This window comes from Falco peregrinus, chromosome 9 (assembly GCF_023634155.1).
Source record: "Falco peregrinus isolate bFalPer1 chromosome 9, bFalPer1.pri, whole genome shotgun sequence".
In the NCBI taxonomy this organism is placed as follows: domain Eukaryota; kingdom Metazoa; phylum Chordata; class Aves; order Falconiformes; family Falconidae; genus Falco; species Falco peregrinus.
The window spans coordinates 38,194,684-38,209,791 of record NC_073729.1 but is presented as its reverse complement, the minus strand read 5'-3'; the positions used below and the strand labels follow the sequence as shown (position 1 = coordinate 38,209,791).

Here is a 15,108-nt window from a genome sequence, read left to right as displayed (position 1 = left end):
TGTCTTTATTTGTTTCTATAGCAAACTATACTAATGACAAGAAATTAAGCTGTTAACCTGACCATTCAAGTAATAACAGATGAGGGGCATTTCTGGGGAAACTGGTGGTGAGGAGGAAACATATCATTGATCCACGCACAGTGACCCACAGACATCACAACACTGCACCCCCTACCAAGGGAGAGCTGTCTACAAAAAAAAGGTTTTACTTATAGCTGCTCAGTTACATAGCCTTGCTCGTACAAGCAATCATCATATGACCCTTTGCAAAGATGCTCAGACAGTGGACAGACATCTTTTTCCAGATCTAAAGGTGCTGGTAAAAGATGTCATTGTTCAAAAAGCCTGTTACCATTCACTAGCTACACAGCTGTCCCCAGACCTCGGTGGGCATACAGCAGTATGTGAGAGTACTCCAGAGCCCCCATCAGTGAAAAAAAAATAATCATCAGGTAGAGTAGGTCAATGTAGCAGCAAAAGGGCAGTAAGGTCTTGACTTGACACAATTACTCCAGAGTGAAGCTATTCTCAGATGAAGTGCAGTGGTTTGCATTGGATGGTTTTGGTAGCAAAAAACCACCTCCTATGTGGACAAGCCTGGTTTCACGTTCATATAACACAGCAATGTGTAATGGAGATGAATGAAAGAGGGAAAAAAACCCAAGTAAAACATGGGAACTGAATAAGAATAAATGAACTCACTAATGAAATCAGTTTTAAACAATAAAACAACTGGAGAGACAACTCTATGTCTCTCAGAAGAACAGCTCCCAAATTCACCAAGAATAACCCTAACAAATCTTATTACAAACTAACGACCTTGAAAACTATGTAATCTACTTCTTTGTACAAGCATCCTAGGTAAATGAGTATTTTAAGGACAGATGAAAAATGACAAGAAGGTACATTACCCATGTGTAAAAGGCCAGGGACATTCTCCAATATAATCTCTAGTTTCTGCTCAAAATCTCTGTCACCTATATTTCCTTTAAAAGCTACAAAGATCGTAGAATCCTCAGGAGCAGCCTTCTGCTTCAGTTCATCTTCCTCCAGTCCTGAATCAAAATCCACTTCTAAGTCTTCCATAGTGGAGGAGTACAAGGGGGCATATGTATCCTTTAAGTTTGGTAGATCATCCAAAACCATTGTTTCCAACAATGGTAGCCTGTCAGACGTTAAGATGATGCTTGGAGGGGAAAAAAAATTATAATAAGTGTAATAGTAAGTGTGTAAAGATAGTAACAACTATTTCAACAGCACATAAGACCACTAACAGAAAAACCTACCAGGTGACTCAATGTTAGGGTCTGCGAGACAAACTGTGCGGCTTTGAAAACAGTGGCCATTGCAGTATCCAAGCTGTTCGTCTACTAGAACAAACAGAAGTGGTTTCCTGACAGAACCCTGCTGCACATGACTTGAGAAGGATTCCAGTTGACCTAAATGATAGTCAGGTAGAAAGGAAAGTAGAGGGAAAAAGAAAAGAATAAGAAAATCAATTACATTCGTCTCCATATAGTACAGAGGACAAGCAAACACCCAGTATCAATTCTGCAGTGCCTGACAGCCAGGAAATGCAATACTTTAATTATAGAAACATAGGAAAAAGCCACCAGATTTAGTTTTAGGGACTGCAGATGCAATAGGCTCAGCAGTAGGAAAGCCATAGCATATTTTTACTAGGAGAAATTTAGCATTTGACAAGTATTTTACATCCAGGGAAATCTCAGGCATACTATGCCTTCTTTCTAAAAGTTTATGAAGATTTAGGTGTTTTCAGCTGGTTATGCACATTACAACCTCAAATTTGTCCCTTCTGTGCTAGCCTACAACTCCCCCCATGCCCCTATTGAGCTTGGATAAGAATGAATTCAGAAAAATCAAGCCACACACCAGACGTTCTTTAATTTATAAAATGTCTAGACTTTGCAATAAATTTTACTTGACATTATGATAGTAATCTAAGCTGTTATGTGTACAGAAGTACAACCTACGATCAAAGTTATCCCTACATCTACAGTGAACAATACCGATGTTTAGTTAAAATACACGTTTTTCCACTGCAACACAAGCCATTACAAGGGCTATGGCACTAACTCCTCCAGGCAAGACCTCTCTTCTCACACTCAACCCTTTGCAAGTGTTGCTAGCAGATCAAAACCATCTACATCAACAGCCAAAGCTGATGTCAAAACCAAAAACGGTACCCATTCCTGACCACCACTGTCAAAAGCAAATCAATTCAAAGGCCAGGACTGTCAAGACCTCGTAACTCCAAAGCTGTCAGTATTCAGCAGAACCCACCCAAAACATTTCGTTTGGGATGATATACCCTTGAATAGGATACAGATTGGGTTTCTGGCAGTGGTTCAAGTTCCCAACACAAATGAAAACCACAGCTCTTGAGATTAAAGGTGAGCTGCAGATATGGGCCAGAAAACCACCTTTTCTAATAAAAAAAAAAAAACCAAACAACAACTATGTTAGACAAGCTTTAGATTCAGCTCTACATTGTTCTCACACTCGCAATAAGTTGCTGAAGGGACAATATTACAAATGAAAAAACAAAGACTTGAAAGTCCAAAATACCCTTAGCTTTTGATGATGTCTCTATGCACAAACTTACTGTGATTTTACAAAATATTTTTTTTTCTCCTTTGCCACCCTACCACCACACTAGGCACTAGGCTAAATGGCATTAATGAATAATCACCTATATTACATATAGTTACACTCTTCATACTGCAGCACCAGGCCTGCCTTCTCACATATGACGCAAACCTCAGATTAAAAACAAAGCTAATTTTGTCTCACAAGCTCTTCTGCAGTCCTGCAACAGAAAGTAAGTAAAAATATTTCACAGTCATTGATCTATTTCTATAGTGCTTTCATAAATGACTTACTATTACCAGGGAAATTTTAAACATGGGGAACAGAGACACAGATTTTTAAAATTCATTACCAGGAGAACATGGAGACAATTATATCTTCTTTTCTTTCCCCAGACTCCTTGCAGCTCAGCTCTGTACCTAAACTACAGATATAGTTTAAAGGTCCGAGTGTCTGGCAACTCCACTAAGTTAAACTACTCAGTTTCACATAAGCTGCCCAGAAAATTAAGAATGAAAATTAATAAGCATCTGTGAAAAGCTGTTTTAATTGATTTTCACACATAATTTATTGAACAGGGAACTTCCTTGCCAGAGCTGGCTTTACACCAATCAGGAGAGAATTCCTTCTCCTTCTGCATTCCTGCATCACTCATTACACTCACACACCGACTTTGGGAGGAAAGGAGCTGGGAGTCCTACACAAATAACCTTTTTAAAGACCAAGCACAGTCATTCTGTGCACCAAACGTGGCAAGCATCCTGTGAAATATAAGCACTGTATTTTGAAGAAAATTACATAGAAAAATATTTATCTGAAAACCTTGAGTAAGTTTTTCAGGGAGAGAAAAGCTCAGCTCAACATACAGGCTCTTACATGTTGAAAAAGCACAACTATTTGGAGGGGATGGGGTGTTCCATTTGCGGCAAGAAACACGAGTACTTCTGACAATCCCTGACAGCAAAGTAGTAAATATTTCTCTGTAAGAACACAAACATTTCTTTTTTTGAATAGAAGCGTTTAAAGCATCCATCTTCTCTGTGGAAGAGCAGAAGACTTCCAGATTGTTTAAACCATGGCGTAAAGGCTTCGTGAAAGTGCTGCAGCTTAAATCAGATTCCACCAGCCTCACCTCAACGTGCCAAAATCTGACAGAATTTGCTGAAATTACAGTCCCTCCTGAACACTACTAAAATATAGCTTGCTAAATCCCAAAGGGCCACAGGCCTTGTTTCATGTGATGCAGAAAATCATAGGACTGCAGGGAAAGCTCGAGTTAAGAAAAAAAAAACGACCAAGATTGAGCTTTAAATTTTACTTTCTGGATAAGAACATGTAGCTACAGCTCTCTTTGCATTTTTTGTTCACATTACGTGCCTCAAGGATCTCTGCTACATCCACCTTCCCTCTCAAAAACACAGTTCCTAGTCTGTTCCTATCTTCAGGTATAATTTATCTCAAATATGACAGGAGAAAGTAATGACTTGCAAAACCTTCCTCTTCAGGCAGAACACAGCACGCCATCCATCTCAAACTAAATGAATCCCAGCTGCATCCCTCATCCTAACAAATTCTGTAATCTCCTGGTTATAGGGTTGACTTCCATAAATTACAAGCCAGCACATGACCATAATTAGCACATACCTTTGCTCAACGCTCTTCCACATAAGCACAAAAAGCCTTTAGCATAAGCACACACAGGTGAAACTCTGGTCATTCAACAATTCCTATAAGCTAGATGAACTCCCAGCAGACCACAGAGTATCTCTGATGAGTAAGAACCATACCTGAACTGATCTGCATAACCACAGCACATTTCATAAACTTGAGCATTCATGTTCAAGTGACAGCACAAAAAGGACTCTGAATATCATTTTCCATTCAAAGAACATGCATGGCTTCCTTCCTGCCCCTGCACTCTGTTGTTTTAGAGTTTCCAATTTAATACTTCCCATTAGACAACTGTCTCTGGAAACTCAGAGCAAGTCCAGTGCTACCATGTGGCAACCACCTACCGTCAACCTGGCCTGGGACAGGCTGCAGCAGCATAAAGTGTTATGCCTGCTTATTATAAAGTTGGTCTTACTCAACATAGTCTAATTATTAAAAAGATGTCACTGAAGTAAGAGTTGGGGATAAACAGCCAGGTAATAGACTGAACGCACCTGCAGCAGGTATGGGGGTAGGGGGCGGCAGCCTGAGCAGAGGGTCCGAGCTGGGCACAGGGCACACCCTGGGCTGCTGGAGGCTGGAGCTCCTGGGCACACTCAGCGCACGGATAATACAGCTGATAGACTACAATGTACAAGACAGACTCTCCAGCAGAAGAATTCATGTGGGATACAGCTATGCCGCAGCCTAGATCTGGGTCGCACCGCACCCCACAGAAGGCAGTTTGTCATGCCATGTGTCCCCCCACCAACAGCCCTGTTAGTAAAAGGAGCCTGCATGACAAACCCAGTGCCACGTGACTGGGCAGTGCTTTGAAAATCCCATCCACTCCCTGGGAGAGATGGGATTAGAACAAACCTGAAACAGCCAGTAATCCCTAACTGGGAAGCAGCTGAACACTGGAAAGCCAGCAGGGTCTGGAGTGCCAGCACCACCAAACGGGAGTGCTGGTGGTCTCCAGAGTCTGAAAAAAATCAAAGGGGAGAAAAAAACCAACATCCTGGTATGTTGGTATTCTCATCCTAAGACCCGGTCAATTGATCCAAACTTCAAGTTATGTCCATTTGTTTCTTAAACAGAACTTGAAAGCTCTTGTGTTGCTTTCTTCTAACCACTGCACCACACAAAGCAAATAAATCAGAACAAGGCTTTATCTAATAACTTGTCTGAGGTTTTCTGCCACACAGTCTATTGATTTACAAGCTGTTTGTACATTTCAACCAACTCAGAATAAACACTTTCACAACTGATGTCACACCAGAACATGCACCCTCTCAAAACAAATATGTAGGGAGCCCGATTAAATAAAAAGTACTAAAATCCTGCTCTACACCTGAAAAAGTACTCTTCCAAATAACACAAAGGACTGGAAAGGGTGACAGCAGAAAGAAGGATGGACTGATGTCCTTCACTAGCAGATGGCAGAAGGCAGAACTGAGCAGGGTCCTCATTCTCACACTGACCATTTAAAGCTGCAACAGGGAAGAGGAAGAGAAGTCAGTCCAGAAATGAGACTGCAGTCAAGTCTGTTATAATATAAAAAGAATACCTAAAACTAAAGTGAAATATGTAGTAAAATTTCCTCTTACATAACTTAGCTAGGGGTAGTTCCAGTAATTTGGAACATCAGACTTTGACACGAAAGAGGGATAACACCACAAAAGCGTCTCAACTGTCCTCTTCGGAAGGAAGGTCTGACAACAGCTACAAACCTGATGGCAAATGTCGCAGCCCTCTACAGCAGGCTGAAAAGTCAGCTCCAGGGACCACCCAGCCCTCCAAATACACTTAAAGATTACAAGCAAGGACCTGTCAGTGGGACAGTTAGCAGGAGAATATGTAAGAACCAGAGATACTTAGATGCATCATATGCTTATTTTACCTACCAAACCAAATTCCACGACTTCAGTATTTTGCAGCATGCAACAGGCCTTCAGGTAATTCCAGACTGGCAAACATGGTTAAACAGCAACTCCCAAAAATGTAATCCTGAAAGAAAACCATTGCATTTCATAATACAATGATGCAAAAAAACCAAAAATACTGAATGTAACAGTGAATACTTTGATTTTTAACATGCAGTTTTGCACCAAATCCAACTCTCTCCTTCGTAATGTAAAAAGCATGTGTTACTATATTAAAATATTAACAGCAAAACCCAAGGATCTGGAAAAATCAACCTTTTACTTTAGGCAAAAAACTGAATACTCCCTTTGGCTGGAAATAACATTTTATTCTTCTAAATAGGGCAAGTTTTATCAAGAATAATATATTTAAGTCTTAAGATAAACTCTTCTAGATTCAATTCACCTTCAGAAGACAAACTGGCACAACTAGGATATGCTTCAGCTTATCCTAAGGAGGCGCCTAAAGTGGCTCAGGTTAAGCTCATTGCAGGAACACGTTATGATCCCACAACCACCTCAGACAGACATTTTTATTGCAGATGGCCAACAAAGCAAGGTGAATCCAATCCCAAAACCTAGTCCTGTTCATAGTCTCATCAAGCTGCACTCAAACCTCTCAGGGTAATGAAAAAGCAGCAGTAAAGCTAATGGCTTCAGCAAAAACAAAACACTGCCCCTCAAATCAAGATGATTTATATTAACAACCCAGTGCTGTTTTTCAAGCAGATTTTCTGCTTACTTACCAGCCTGCTCATCAGTGGGGAAGGGGACTACCCAAAAGCAAACTGGGGAAGCAGAAGAGGGAAGACGACTCAGAAAGACAAAGCAGAAATTTGCTATCTTCTATCTAGATGACAAGGTAAAATCGCTTTTAAAAGCCTTAGTACTGTGCCATAGCCTTTGCACTTCTGCCAGTCCAGCAATTCCAAGGGAAGGAAACAGTGTTCACATTAAAACAGACTATGCATGCTTTGTAGCTCTTTCAGTCAACCTCTGGCATCTTCTTATATTTCTAAACAAGCATTGTAATTCAAGAAGCAGTACAGTACCAAGTAGAACACCTGAATGTCTAAATCATAAGCAGTAACTTTGCTCTTTCCATCCCTTTGTAGACTTGCCTAAATACCGCGACCAGACACCAAGTTGACAAGCAAAACCAAAATCTAAAATATGAAATTTTACTATCGTTTATTAAGTGTAAGCCAAATATAAAAAAGCTTTCCAGGTTCTATAGCAGATACTGCATCAATTCTATTTTTTCCATGCTTTTTATAAAATTATGTTCCACAGGCTACTTTAGATGGCCTACAACTGAGTCATGTAAGAAACTGGCTGGTTATCTCCAAAGCTAAGCATTCACATGAAAGGACAGTCCTTACTTGCCCAGTAAAAGCCGTTTTTAAGGTGCCCTCAAAGCTTACCAAAGTCAGCTTCCAGTCAAACCATCCATGCCTTAGCACGACAAGGTAAGAGCTGACATCTGGCTGAAGGGTGCTGGGCCAGAGGGAAAATCATCTGAACTCCTTAGTACAAGGAACAGAGGGGCTTTCTGTTCCTCCAGTTCTCCCTCCTGAGGGAAAGGGTGGCCCTCCCTCACCACGGGCAGGGGTATGAGACGGTCTGTGGGCACCCAGCTGCTCCAGAGAAGAGAGGACTGAAAGATGGGCTGTCCTAGCAAGCTCCAGTAAGAAACTGAGCATGGCAAGCCCAGGCTATGGGAAGAAGAACAATTAACTGCTGTGGTCTTCATTCCCATTGTACGGGAGACAATTCCAATTTGGTTAAGGAAAATAACCAACTGACATTGGTTCATTAACTTCAGCTTTCACTGCAATAACCTACCTGACAGGGACCTTTGAAACACCCAGGGACTGAACACAGACCTTAGCAGCCACCAAAGAATCTGCAAGAACAGCCCTGGGAAGCATTCCAACTACAGAAAAGGGTCTTCAGAGCCTGTGCTTTCCCAAACATCAAGAAAACAAAGCAAGTCTAGAGGAAGGCAGGCTTCATTCACTCCTGCTGATAGAGAGCTACGTGCCCCTCCTCATACTGCTCTGCTGCGCTCCTACAGCCCTCAAGCATAAAACACGTAAACCCAAATGCTTCCGACAAGGAGAAAATTACAGCTTGTTGTAACGCATATGACCTTTCGCAGTGTACTTTGATGTATTTTGACAGCAGATTTAGTGGAACATTGGTTTGTTAGTTTCATAAAGTTTGTTGAAACCCCACAACTCATGCCAAGCTGCAATGGACATGTCTAACTGAGCTATTAATTTTTATTTCAACAGAATTTGACCGATGAGATCATTGGGGTTGCTTTAAAAAGCAACATAACAACTCCAGAATGAATTTCAACTACAGCTAAGTTAGCCATGTAGAAATTCCCACTTTCGGCAGCTGAGATTCCAACACAAGAAGGCTGCCAGTCCTCTTCCTAAACCACAACTTAACTCAGTCACCAATTTTCTTGGAAGCCACAGTCTACACAGCGTAATATTTGATCAATCAATTCCCATAGCTGAATTATTAATTTCATGTTAAGGATACTTCCATTTGAGAGACATACACTATAGCCTGTAACAGATAAATACTAGACGGAGATTTGCAGTACATAACTTTTCACAGAGATCCATCAATACAATCAGCAAACAAATAAAATGAGATACTATTTAAAATCAGATGTATCTTGACAAGAAAGTGTATTTTATCTTGCCTTCCACAGGCTACGAGAAAACTCCTCAAGTAGCAATCTATTCACTGTTTGTGTTGTGACAAGCTTTTTATTTGAAGTTGAATGTAACCACTACCAAACCTTTCTGGGCTGACGTGCCCCACAGGTAGTCCTTTGTCACCAAACTCTCACTGAGCTTCACAAACATCAATGTAACCAGCCCAGGTGTTCTAGTGATTACAAGTCCGGTACTAAGGTTTGACTGAAAACTGCACCTCTTGTTTATTGCAATATTCTTCCTTCTTACATGTAATAAAAGTCTAGGAAATTTCACTACAATTTTTAAAATTCTGAAATGTTATAAAGTGTGGAGAAAAGATTTAAACAAACAGCTTAAAAGTAATTCCTCTGATATGAGGCACTCAGTAATGAAGAGACTGTTTTCCCTGACCCAAAAACCAAGAAAAAAAATCTTAATATAACAGAAGTAGGTACAGCTTTTGTTGTTAAAGTCCAGATTGTTCTGAGAGTTTCCTGACTCTATAAAAACTTGCAGCTTAACTTTGTGCTGCTCTGGGCTTTTGGAAGAATCACATTTCAAAAGCATTATTAATTACTGTCACTTACTGCTGTTGTGAACCACGTAATCACTGGCCAACTTTGCACCTTCCGGTAAAACTAGGATGCAACAGAACTAAACAGCAATGTGTTCTTGCAGGGATGGGAAAAGTTCCCCAAAAAGCCCTTGCAAAGGAACACTTTCCCATGCTGCAACCAGAACATGAGGTGCTCTTTCTTGTCCAGTATTACTTTTAACTGAGCCTCACTAAAAAAAACGGCAATATTTTTGCCTTGCGAGGTTCAGCTCCTACAGCCACAGTCCCAAGACCGCAACTGCTAACTCCTCAGCTTCTCCGCGAAAAAGACCCCCTCAGAACTGCTAATATGAGCCTTGTATCTCATCTCTCACGTGCTCCCCACTCGCTGCCGTGAAAAACAACATTACTACAGACACCAAAACTTCCAATTTACCAGGAAGCAAGGCAGAAATAATGCCTCACATTTTCCTTGTGCCATCCAGCAAGGAGGGAGGCTTGTGAAAGCATGCCTGCGCACATGTATGCGGAACACAGAGGCTTACTTCAGTCTCTGCAAGCACTGCCCAGAAACCATGACGAGAAACACCATCTCCTACCAGCTGCACAATCTCGGTAGATCATTTGATTTTTTAAAAAATCAAAACTGTAAAATTAAAATGACGTGCACAGGACTTGGGAGAATTTAATAGCATGCATCTTTTGGTGCAAATAACTAGATCGTTCCCTTTCATGCAACAAACCTAACGCACAGGCTCACATATGCAACTCCGCACAACCAGCTCCCTGTCCCAAATCACTGGTTTACATGAAGACAAACGAATTTAGACAAGGCATCATGCATCTCCTATACTTTTCAATTTTCATACAAATCTGATCCAAACCCCTGTGCAGGGCTGTTTCAAGACTACTCACTCAAGCTGGAGAAGCAGGCCGCTGTCCTCTCAGTTCCAGAAATATGATGGCTCTCAGAGCAATGGAGTCCCCTGCGCACCCCCTCCTTCAACCCAGCTCCCAAACTGGCTACACCGTGACGTGCACTGGTCACCTTTCTTTTTTCCCAAATACATAAAGAAGTTATTTACTGTGACACAACCTCAAGGCTGCAACATATACCTGACAGAACTCACTTCTTGTTTCTGTTTTTAATCACAATAGCAATTTTTGATGTGCTATTCAGAGCGCAGGAGGATGGTGTTAATAACATCCTTATGGCAGAGGACACACTGGACGGAAAATGACCCCCAATGGTCTAAAGAAAAATCCCAGTCTCCTGGACCTCTGGAAAACTTCCACTACTATCTTCCTGTGTAATGTAAAGCTTAGATGAACGTTCAACTCCAGCAGCATCATTGAAAAGATGATTTCTTCCTTCCTTCCTTCCAATTAGCCAGGGCACTAGGCAATCCAAGCATCTTGAGCCAAACCTTGAGCTACCACCACATACAAACTAAGGTACATGCTGACTACATGGCAGAAATTCTCAGTTATCTGCAAAGGGCAGTTCCTGCTGAAGAACGTCACTGATCCGCTCAGAAGGGGACAGCAGAGTTCGTAACAGCATCAAGAGAAAACACAAAATACCCAGGGCTTCAGTAAAGCAAAGGTGGATCGGTCATCTGGCTAACAGATGGAGAACACCTCACCTGGAGTCTGACAATGCATCTTCTCTGCTCCATGTCAGCTAGGATTAGCTCTCCTTCCACTTCTGCCCCTTAACTCTTCCCAACCCTACGCATTCTCTCCCATTACTTCTTCTCTAGTCCAGCGTTAAGGAACAAGTTTACACTTGAACACAGGCCTTGCAGTACACAGGGTTAAGTCCTGCTGTTCGATGGTCTACACATCAACAGGCGTTCTGCTCGCTCTATTCTCTCCACGCCACAGCATCTGTATTTCTCAATAGAGACCACATGATTTTGAAAGAGACACCACCATCATGCCTTCTCTTCAGAGGTACACTAATGACCTAAAAAATTTCACTATTCCCAATGCAATCAAACTGTTACTGCCATATTAACTGTTCAATACGTTCAGTAGCAAACCCTTTGCCACTGCAAATCTATGACATTTAGTATGTCTGTGTAACTCAGTTGTAGCTCCATCCAAGAGCAATCAATATGGTATTAGAAAATAAAAGTATACTACAAATCTGTTCAGCAGTTATGTTTGAAATATCTAATATCTACTACAAAGGCACGTCATCTTTGACAGTACCATACTTAAAACAAAACAGTGGCATTATGATTGTGCAGCAGAATTTACTTCTACACCCTCATATTTTCAAGTATTTAAGCCAGTGAAAAATGAAAACACTAACACTTCGTTTAGAGATGCATGGGGCAGGGCTGGATTTCTCAGGTTTCCCCACACAGTCGGTTTTGATTTTAAGGAAGCACCTATTTTTTTTACTAGAATCACGGAACGTTATTGCATCAATTGGAAGCCTGTTGCAAAAACTCCTCCCTCCAAGTCCTATAGAAAGAACAGGCTTTCCAGAGAGAATGACTGGAGAGTGCTGCTGGGAGTTTCTCCAGCCAAAATCCAAAGCCTAACAGAACACCTTCCTGTAGGTTTAAAATACTAAGAAATGTCATTTCCCAACAGAAGATCAGGTCTGTGTGCAGCTTCCCCTGTGCTGATTTCAATTTTTTCTCATAGGAGAGTCAGAATACAGTATTACTAGGAAAATTTTTCAGATACAGCCAGTTAGCTTTCAAAGGAAGCCGTACAGCTCAGCAAATATTTGAAGAGCGTAGCAAACACCTTGATGTCTTGCTGCAGGAGTGCATTTAGCCCAGAGGCTCACAGGCCTGGCCATTTTGGATATGGGCCTCAAGACCTTTGTTTCTCTCTCCATGAGATGCACAGAAAAGCTAGAAACACCTGCTATAACTGGAAAAGAGCTGCTGAACCCAAAAGTCATGGTTATGACACTGGCCAACCCTTTGCAAGACCACCATCTGCTCTCTGTGGCCACTTTCACATGTGGGAAATTCTGAAAGATGCTTTAGCTAAAGAACCAGCCAGAAAGGCTACAATGCGCAGTAATTATAAATACCAACAAAAGGCACTGTTTGTCCTCTAGTAAAACTGGCACGAGAGAGCTTTTACCCGGCTCAGCCTGGGGAAGGCGTGGAGCCGCGTGCCGGGGGTCGGGGCAGACAAAGCCCACGGAGCTGCAGCATGCTGCCCTCGGGGGCCAGCGGGCACGGGACCCCCGGCCTGCTGCGACGGCCGAAAGGGGGTGAGATTCAGAGAAAAGCAGGAACCAGACCCAGGGACGGCGCTGAAGCCTTTCCCCGGCCGCGTTCCAGAGTTGCCGAGACAGTCAGACAAAAGCTCGGGCTCGAAGAAACGTCAACGCGTCCCAGCTGCCACCCCACGGAGCCGCCACCGCCCGCGCGGGGCAAGGGCCGAGGCTCCGGGCGCGGGGGCGACGTCCCGGGGCCGCGGGGCTCCCGCGGCTGTGGCGCCCGGCCGGGAGGCGCTGCCCCGGGCACGGCGTGGCACCGCTGGGCCGCCCCCCCATCCCGCTCCCGGGCCGCCCGCCGGCTGCCACAGGGCGCGGCGGAAGGTCGAGACACGAGCGCCCACAGAGGACCGGGGCCGGCCCGGCGGGGCAGCGCGGCACGGGCAGCCCCGGCCCGGCGAGGCGGCGCGGCAGGCCGCGGCCGAGCGGGCTCAGCCCAGGCCGGGGCGCCAGGCCGCGGCCCCCCGCACCCGGCTGACAGGCGCCCGCCCAGGAGCCCTCCGGCGCCCCGCGGCCTGGGCACCCCGCGCCGGGCCCACGCACCGCTCCGCGCCCCGCCAGCCCCGGCTGCCCCCTCCCGCCGCGCCGCCCGCCCGGCCCGCGGGCCCGGCCTGCCCGCCGCCCGCCTGACACCGCGGGGCGCCGCTTCCGCCGCGCGCTGCTCGCTCCCCGCCGGGAGGCCCCGCCGCGGGCCCGCCCCGCCCTCACCTGCCGCCACCGCCGCCGCCACGAGCGCGCGCGGGAGGGCGGGGGCCGCCGGGGCGCACGGGGCCCGCGGGGGCGGGGGCGGACGGGCGCGGGCCGCCGGGGGGGGGGGGGGGGGGTCGCCCGGGACACCGAGCGCAGGCCAGCGCCGCGCCGCCGCCACCGCCTCCCTCCGCCGCCGCGGCACGTGACCCGGCCCGCCCCGCGCGCGCCTGCGTCCGAGCGCGCGGGCCCGAGCGGGAGCTGCGCCCCCACGCGTGGCGCCGGGGCGCGGGGCGGCCTTGCGGAGCGGGGACCCCCGCCGGGGCGCCCGCTCCCCCCGGAGCGGGGGGGGGGGGGGGGCGCCGAGGCCGCAGCCCCGCGCGGTAGCTTTCCTCGCGGCAGCGTAGGCCCGGCCCCCCCCGGCGCCGCCGCGGAGCCTTCCCCGCCGGCGGCGGGAGGGGCCGTGCCCGGCCCGCGGGCAGCGCGGCCGCCTGGGCGGCTCGGGGGAGGGGGGCGCGGCGGGGTCCCCAGCAGCTGGGACATGCTCCCGCCGGCCCCCGGCCCGCCCCACGCGGGGGCTGCCGGCTGCGTCCCCCCCGCCCCCCGGGGCCGCGGCGCCGGCTGTCACCAGAGCCCGGTTACCGGCCCCGCGCCCCTCTCCAGCTCTCTCCAAAGCCCCGTTCTCGCGCGGCCGATGTATGGGAGGGAGGTGGCTGTCGCAGACCGGGGCAGTAGCGGATCCGCCGCGGGAGCAGCGCGGGGGTGGCACGCGGGGTACGGGGGGGCGGGCGGGGGCCACGGCGTCGGGTCCCGCGGGCTCCAGGCCGGTGGCACAGGGAGCTCCCGGGGGGTGGCACAGGCCCGCACACCACGCCAGCCCTCGCACCACCACCCCCCGGCATTGGCTTTAGGCAGATCACTGCATTTTAAATGACGAGGAATATGGGGGGTTTATTTTGCAAAAGCTTTTAAATACAGCAATCTCATCTGCTATAGCTCACAACACAGAAAAAAATCCCTTTTTTTTAAGTTGGCTTATAAATGCATTCCATTAAAAAAAAAAAACAAAACAACGAACACCATGGTTAGTGTATGACTTATCTTAATAATTAAATGCTGTTGTGCGTGGAAAGCTGCGAACAGATGGCACTGGCCGCAGCATCGAGGCTCCCCGCCAGCAGACCAGCACCCAGTTCTTCACCAACGTGTTGCTCCGTTCGTGCCTTTTCTGTTTGTGCCTCCTCCAGCCCCTGGGACAGGGACCCCACTGCCAGCACCTCTGCGGTGCACTGCAGCCAGGTGAAAAGCCCCTGCTCAGGCCCCTGGTGACTGAGGTGCCCATCAGCCCCGGGGTGACGAGGGGGAGCATTGCACTGGTGCCCATCAGGGAGCTGGCTGGCAGCAGCGTGGATGTGCCCCGCCATTGCCTCTCACTGTGGCTTGTGGCAGGCTGGGGACACACAGCTGAGGGAAGAACCCCTACAACACCCAAGAACCACCTTTCCTCCCCACTTGCCATCATGTATTCTGCTACTTCAGCAGACACTTCTTAAACCCAGCTGCATTTAATTTCTCCCTTCTGCAGCCTGACCTTCCCCAAAAGGCTGCGCCAGGACAATCTGCACCTGCTGGAGGCCCCTTGGGCAGCGCTTTTCAGTGCGTGACTGCTCCTAATCCCCAAGCTCCCCTGCCCTCCCCACGGAGGGG

General features: G+C 46.8%; 1 protein-coding gene across 4 annotated transcripts in view; it reads right to left on the bottom strand.

Annotated features, from left to right (window-relative positions):
• Positions 1 to 13,739, bottom strand: part of NCOA6 (nuclear receptor coactivator 6) — a 45,644-nt gene extending 31,905 nt beyond the window's left edge. For 3 of the 4 annotated variants that reach the window (XR_008748861.1, XM_055814693.1, XM_055814694.1), the window contains exons 1-4: positions 13,423 to 13,739; positions 6,168 to 6,270; positions 1,287 to 1,439; positions 912 to 1,186 (exon numbers count right to left, since the gene is read on the bottom strand). Coding sequence is in view for 3 of the 4 variants with exons in the window: in XM_055814693.1 (XP_055670668.1) it covers positions 912 to 1,146 (235 nt within the window). In the remaining variant the exon portion in view is untranslated. The remainder of the gene's footprint in view (positions 1 to 911; positions 1,187 to 1,286; positions 1,440 to 6,167; positions 6,271 to 13,422) is intronic. The other variant, XM_055814692.1, reaches the window with a different exon arrangement.
• Positions 13,740 to 15,108: the final 1,369 nt, after the last annotated feature.